Source organism: Herpailurus yagouaroundi, unplaced genomic scaffold (assembly GCF_014898765.1).
Source record: "Herpailurus yagouaroundi ecotype Mexico unplaced genomic scaffold, PumYag 77, whole genome shotgun sequence".
NCBI classification, from domain to species: Eukaryota; Metazoa; Chordata; class Mammalia; order Carnivora; family Felidae; genus Herpailurus; species Herpailurus yagouaroundi.
Genome location: NW_024412388.1, coordinates 100,817,793 through 100,825,009, shown reverse-complemented (window position 1 = coordinate 100,825,009; position 7,217 = coordinate 100,817,793). Strand labels below are relative to the sequence as shown.

Genomic DNA, 7,217 nt, shown 5'->3' with positions numbered 1-7,217 from the left:
CCCCCGCTCACGTGAGCTCTGTCTCTGTCTCTCAAAAGTGAATAAATGTTAAAAAAAAATTTTTTTTTTTTTTAAAGAAATGAATGCTGGAGAGTCCTTCCCTAAATCCTAACCCTCAAAATCATAACCAAAATAAAAATCAGTGGTTTTCAGATGGGAATAGGGCAGTACCTCACTCATGAGGTTATCGTGGGGATCAAATATTTAATGCACGTAAAGCCCTTAGCTCAGTGCCCGGTGTACAGTAAGTGTTTGATAAACGGTAATTATTATTTTTAACGTGTCAAGTAGCAAAACGGAAAGTTCTGTGTAACACCTGCCTAGGGAAGCAACTTTTCGCGAGATGCAGTTTTGTGACAACATTCCACAGTCACATAATGTAAAATGACCTACATAAACAGAGTCCTTGGCACGTCGCCTGTCTTCCTATTTTTCTTGGACACCTGTCAGTCACCTCCAACGGCCCCCAAGGTGCATGCGGTAAGGTGTCCACACGCACGCACATACACGTCGTGTATCTAGAGATAATCATAGAGTGTCAGGCCAGGCCCATCCGTCTCTGGGCAGAGTCCAAAGGGGAGGTCCTGGAGAAAGGTCTGCTGCTGTACTCGTGCCCGACTCACCCCTGATAAGTGTCCCGGCAGCTGTAATGGAGTGAGTCACAGGCACGGGGAAGGAGGAGGTTTAAGAGGAAGAAAAAGAACACAGGCGGGGTTTCTACCACTTACACCCCCAGAAAGTTACCCTTCTGCACATATCTCTGTGCATTCTGGAAGCTGAACATGATTGCTTTCCTTGCAATTCTTGTTTTCCTATGCACATGCTTTAATACTCTCCATGTTTATCTATCCATTCGGCCAATGTTGCCCGAGTGCCCACCAAGTGCAGAGCGCCGCACAAGGTGTGGGCGTTCTGCGAACCTTCCATCGGTCAGGGTAAAGCATGCTGATGACTTTCCTGACAGTGGTGCCGGCACTCTGCGGGCAAACAAACGGCTGGATCCTTGGGACCATAATGGAGCCTTTTCCCACCATTTAGTCTCTCTATTTCTTCTCACTCTCTGGAGGACACGGCCACCAACAAATCCTTTCCAGTTAAAAGAGCCCATTCCCTCCCGGAGCAACCCTCCTGCTTTCTGACAGTCCCTGCATCTCCCCCAGGCGACGCCGGGATCAGTGCACCAGCACTTCAGAGAGGCCCTCACACTGGATTGCAGGCGGCGCTTTCTAAAAAAAAAAAAAGAAAGAAAAAAAAAAACCCCACCAGAGCCGTGATTCTGAGTTGGAGAGGAGGGGGGACCAGGAGTCAGCGCTGGGATTTGACGCACCATACAATGCACCAAGGATCAGAGCCGGGAGACAAATTCAGCTCCAGAGATGAAAAATCTTCTTTCGGTGCTGACAACATCTGTTTTATTTTGAAGGTTGCTAAGGAGAGTTCTAGCTGGGCCAACATTGTTCCAGTTCAGTACTTCATAGTGAGACTCTCGCACAGGGCTCAGACGGCAGGAATAAAAGCTCGCCAGATAAACCCTGCTCCTTTTACTGTGCGGATATCAAAGAATCACTTTGCTACCAGGGATGATTAACACCCTGCCTGGTCTCGCTCTGAATCGGCCATACCTTCTGCTCACACTCTTATTCCTCGTCCCCTCCCTGCCCCCTCTGTTCCCCACTTGCCGGCTCCCCCTCTCTGCCAATAAATTAGGAAGAAACAGACAGTGAACGTGCCACTGACCCGGGAGACTTTTGACACTGAGACGAGGAAGAGCTAAGTGTGGGATGGGGGTCATGGTGGGAGGGTACTTAGCATCAGACAATGGAGGAAATGATTTCCTGGCCTTTACAGATCTGGTTTACCTACTAACAATCACAGCAGAGCCCAATGCCTGCATCAAGGCTCAGAACAGCCATGGGATGGCGGAGAGATCAAGCTCAAAACAGAAGAGTCTGACAAGTGGGCCCGTCCCCACCTGTGTAATGGTGCACCCCGATCTCCGCTCGTCCCCGATCCTGCTTAAGCTTCTTTGTAATTAATTATAAGAGAGGAACAAAAATGAGGAAAGTCAGCCCTGGGTGGGGGCAAGCGTGTAGGGAAACAAGGGCCGGGGGAGATGAGAATGGCAAAAAAAAGACGAGGGCACGACAATTTCACCTACGTGCGGAGTTGTTATAAAGTGAGGGTCCAGGTGGTCAACAGGTGAGAACCGCCCTGCTCCTCCAGCGGGGACTGGCAGCCAGTGAGAGGGCCCACCAGAAGAGCCTGGGGAGCAGGGAGGCCCCTGCACTGAACTGGCAGCTGCAAATAAAATCATTTGGGGATTCCAGGGCATTCAGCAAAAAAAAAAAAAAAAAAAAATGCATTCCATTAACTGAAGGAATTCTCTTTCTGCTCTGGGCTTTAGGAAGGCACCAGCTCCTGCCAGTGAGCACCTCAGAGTATAGGAAAAGGAAAGGGAGAATGGCAGTGCTCTCGCTCCAACAAAGATCCATTTCAAAGAGCCCTTCGGAGGGGCCGACCCTGCAAATCTTGACAACAAAAGGAAACTATATCCTCTCAAATGAGGGTATTGAGACAACCGAGGCCACATTATCCAAACATTGCCCTCGCCTGCCAGATTCTATTTCAGCCTGCTTTGCCCCTCCTTCCCCCCACCTTGGGATCTAGCCAGGCTAAAGTATGCTGGTCCCGATGTAAAGAACGCCAAGATCACGCAAAAGGCACAGTGCTCTAACTCATCCAGATATCCCAGGGAAGGGAGGGAGCCAGCAAGGCTAAGAGCCACCCCGTCCCTGCCCCCCCACCAGGCACTCACCTAGCCAGGTCACATCCACACTGGCTGGGGCAGACCTGGCCTCTGCCACCTTGTGCCAGCTCCTGTTGTGTCCGGGTGCCCAGAGCGCCACGTGGCAGAAATAGTAGCCGGAGTTTTCCTTGCTAACGTCTCGAACCAGTAAATGGTAGGAGCGTGCATCCACGTGACTCAGGGCCACATGAGGAGAGCTGTGCACCAGGGAATCCCGGTCCAGCCGTGCCAGCACGGGGGCGCCAGGCCAAGCGCCATCAGGCGTCCTGCTGAAGTACCATGTCACCTCGGGTCGGACGTCGTCTGCTCGGTCGGTTGTGATGTTGCAGGTCAGGTCCAACCCCTTTCCTTCAGCCACAGACACATTCCTGGCGACAGCCACTCGCAGAACTTGAAAATGAAAAAAAAAAAAACAAAAAAAACAAAAACCATCTAGATAAACAGGGTTATGTTTGCCCCTCCCTGCTTTAGATGCTCGCTATTTATTTATTTATTTATTTATTTATTTATTTATTTATTTATTTTTATTTATTTATTTTTAATGTTTATTTTGAGACCCAGAGTGCATGTGCAAGACAGGTAAGGGCAGAGAGAGGCGGGGAAGAGAGGATCCCAGCCAGACTCTGGCTGATGGCACAGAGTCCGATGTGTGGCCCGAACTCACAAACCACGAGATCATGACCGGAGCCGAAGTCGGACGCTCAACCGGCTGCGCCACCCACGTGCTCCTAGATCCTCCTCTCCTTTTATCTTCTTATTTATGGCATTAAAGTCAGAAGGCTCTGTGCAATTGTAAGTGTGTGAGAAATACTTACTGAATAAATTAAGGAACTATAACTCGTTTCTTTTCATTCCACGAAAATACTAACAGCAGCAAACACTAATACACTTACTATGTGCCAGGCACTGTTCTGAGTGCCTTGTAAATATTAACCTTCAAAACAACCCTAGGAGGTAAGTACTAGCATTGTCTCCCTTTTACTGACAAGGAAACCGAAGCACAGAGAAGTTAAGTAAGTTGCCCAAGGTCACACAGGCGACCGTTTGAAAAGAAGTCGGAACATCGCAAAACTACAATTATACTTTCACCATGTGCGTGATAAAACTTGGGTGCTTCTACAGACAGCTCAGTTCTGACTGGCTGATGTAACTAGTTTGGGACTAGGGCCTTGGGGTTGGAGGCTGGCGGGCAGGAGGTAAGGGTGGAAACATCTTCTGGGCACAACAGGAGCAAATCCTAAACAGAAGGACCAGGAAAGTGAAACCAGACAATATGCCTTTATGAGTCAAGTCTTCAAAATGCAATGTACTTACAGCATCACATATTCCGTTAGACACGCCCACCTTAAAGTCAAACATAAAGCATATATTCTGAAACTTTGCAAAACGCCATGACTTTTGAACTCTCCACACCACTGCCTTCTCGCATGAGTGTGGATGATTAAAAGTAGACTATATTTAGATGAAGCATTGAAGTATTTGGTGTCACAGTCTCTAGACAGATCTGGTTTCAGCATTCCCCTGTCAAAGCTTTTTACATGGAAACGTTTTACTTTATTCGAGCGTTGTTTGTTTTTTTTTTTTTTTTAAAGAAGTTGAACATCTGTAATCAGAGTAGAAAAACATTCAATTCGTGGTAATGCTCTGGGAACAACTGCTTAAATGAGAAATAGCTAACGCCTCCCAGGGGGTTCAAGTGCAGGCGCAGTCCTGGTCTTCCAGCAAGACTGGCTCAGCGTCAGCTATCCTGAGTCAGCTCAGTAACAAAGGCTGGTGCCTAGTTCAGAAATGGCCCAACCCCAAAGCCCAGGCCCTCTGGAGTAGATGGTTTTCACAGGAGTATTTCCAGAGCCTGACAACATTTCCGACAACCATTTCAGGCCACGTTCAAGACCCACCTTGACGAAGATGGAAAATGAAGCGGGTATATTATAAAAGAGAACTGATAAGTCGAATTTTTCACCCTCCAAATTGTGCCTCCTCCTTCACCTCTTGAAAGGGGCCAAAAGTAATTTGAGGGCATCTTTTGAGAGGAGTCAGTATGGAAACTTCTGCTCTGAGTCTGTGCTGTGGTGAACAGCCCCATATATGATGCCTGTGGTCAGAGACCCTGGAATGCTGCTAGCATCCCTCTGTGTGGCTGGAGGCAGAAGGAGGCTCAGGAGAGAGACACGTGAGGGAAGTAGGGGTAAATACACAGCTGTAGACTGCACATATGGAGAAAACGGATTCTTAGCTTTAGGAATATCGGCAGAAACGGCTCTTCAACTGAATAGTTCACTTTGTAATTTTCTCTCCGCAAGTTGCGAAATAGCTTGTCACATCACTAACCATTGTTCCCGTATGTTCTGGACTGGGGGGTGGGGGTGGGGGGGGGCTGGTTCACAGCTGGGAGACAGGAAAGTGCAGGCGAAAGAAAAAGGAGAATCATTTCTAAGGACTCGTAATGCAAGGGGATACCTCAGACAAAGCCTGTGGTGGTGAAGCTTTCTCGGGCTGGACAGAACTGAACCCATAAATCAGACACCAAGATGTGCACGAACCAGACCACTCCCAACATGGTGGGGAGGCGGGCATTGCCACACATATTACACAGCCCCACTGTTTAAGTGGCTTTGGGCTGTTTATCATAACAATGCAATAAGAATATTTAAGAAGGTAATTCTGGAGAGTGCAGGTGTTCACAAAAGAGAAAGGCCAGCACTCCAGTGTGGTGGCTCTCAACCTGGAGTCCAAGAAGACAGTTTAGAAACTCTGTGACATGGATGGGAAAAAAATCTTGCCTTTGTGCACATGTGTGATCTCTCTCTTGCTCTCAAAAAAAAAAAAAAAAAAAAAGAGGCCACAGATATTTTCAAATGACGTTGTAATTGTTGCACGTATCTTAAAATATCATTTGCATCCATTGCTACTTGGAAACTACAGCAGTTACTAAGCCTGCCAACTACAGATTACTTAATGAATGAATAAAGCACAATATTACTACATAACAAATTTGTCTTAAAATATTTTGATAACTATTTTAATGTAATTGTTTTCCTTTGTCACCTCAAATATGCGTTTTAGAAGTTAAAACACGTTAATTCTGGGGCGCCTGGGTGGCGCAGTCGGTTAAGCGTCCGACTTCAGCCGGGTCACGGTCTCACGGTCCGTGAGTTCGAGCCCCGCGTCAGGCTCTGGGCTGATGGCTCGGAGCCTGGAGCCTGTTTCCGATTCTGTGTCTCCCTCTCTCTCTGCCCCGCCCCCGTTCATGCTCTGTCTCTCTCTGTCCCAAAAATAAATAAAAACGTTGAAAAAAAAAATTTAAAACACGTTAATTCTGAGAAAGCATCTGTGGACTGTCAAAAGACCATCAAAGCGGCCCATGGCACAAAATGGTTACGAACCCCAGGCTCAGGTGAGAGTCAGAGGCTAGTACATCCAGGCTCAGAGTTTTCAAGTCTTATACTAGCTATCATGGGTTCTGTGGCTTGTTTGAAATAACAAATACCTTTACAATTGAGATTCCTGCACAAAAAGGTAACTTGTTGCAAAGCTGAAACTCTTAATCCTCTGCCCTGTGAGAACAGTTGCCTGATACAAGCTGAACATCCCAGCTTCTTAGGGCAGATTCCAGGCAGATCACATCCTCAAAGGAAGGTGACCTGAGTCCATTTAGAAAGTGATTTCTGCGGCCAGTGGAACCAAGACTGACCGCGATGGGTAGCATCCTTCCTCGGCAAGAGCACCTCCCGCCTCACCTCACTAATGGCTGCGGTCACTCAGGAACCTCACTCAGGAACCTGCTTTTTTACCAAACTCAATTCCTGGGCAGTGGTATAAATGCAGAGCAAAATGCTCAGGACCATGCAGTCTGCAGAGGAAAAATACTCCCCGTGTGCACGGTTTCCTGTTTTCCTTCCCGTCTGAGTTACAGAGTGGCCACACATTCACACTTTACACTGAGGAAATGAGTCTGTCTTCCCACCGTACAAAGCAGGGGGCGGCAGCAACAGATGTGAACGTTAGATTCCCAGAAAACCAAGGACAGCCATCCATCCACAGCAAGGACCGCATCTTGAGATGGTCTCTTTACGCTGTCTTTGTCAGAGCTGGAGGTTCTACGGTGCCTGGAAACGTTCCTCAAACCCCTCTGACCCCAGGGCCCAGACAGGGCTGACCGCCTGGTAGGTTCTCCATTAATGCCTGTTGGATACTGAGTCAACAACAGCTTGTTTTTCTCTCTTACCTGTCTTTTCATGGCTTTTCCTAAATGTCTCTTGTATTTTCTTACTTCTCCAGTAGGAATAGGAAAGGGTTGGCTTTTTTTTTTTTTTTTTTTTTTTTTTAAACAAAGTCTACTTCACAGATGAGAGGACGCAGAACTTCTTGCACGGAGACCCCAGGGCCAGATGCTTGCTCCTGGGGTGTG

General features: G+C 47.6%; 1 protein-coding gene across 1 annotated transcript in view; it reads right to left on the bottom strand.

The window, feature by feature from the left end:
* PTGFRN (prostaglandin F2 receptor inhibitor) overlaps positions 1-7,217 on the bottom strand; it is a 49,192-nt gene that overhangs the window by 32,874 nt on the left and 9,101 nt on the right. Inside the window, exon 4 of the mRNA XM_040456583.1 lies at positions 2,816-3,196. Within this exon, the coding sequence (XP_040312517.1) occupies positions 2,816-3,196 (381 nt within the window). The remainder of the gene's footprint in view (positions 1-2,815; positions 3,197-7,217) is intronic.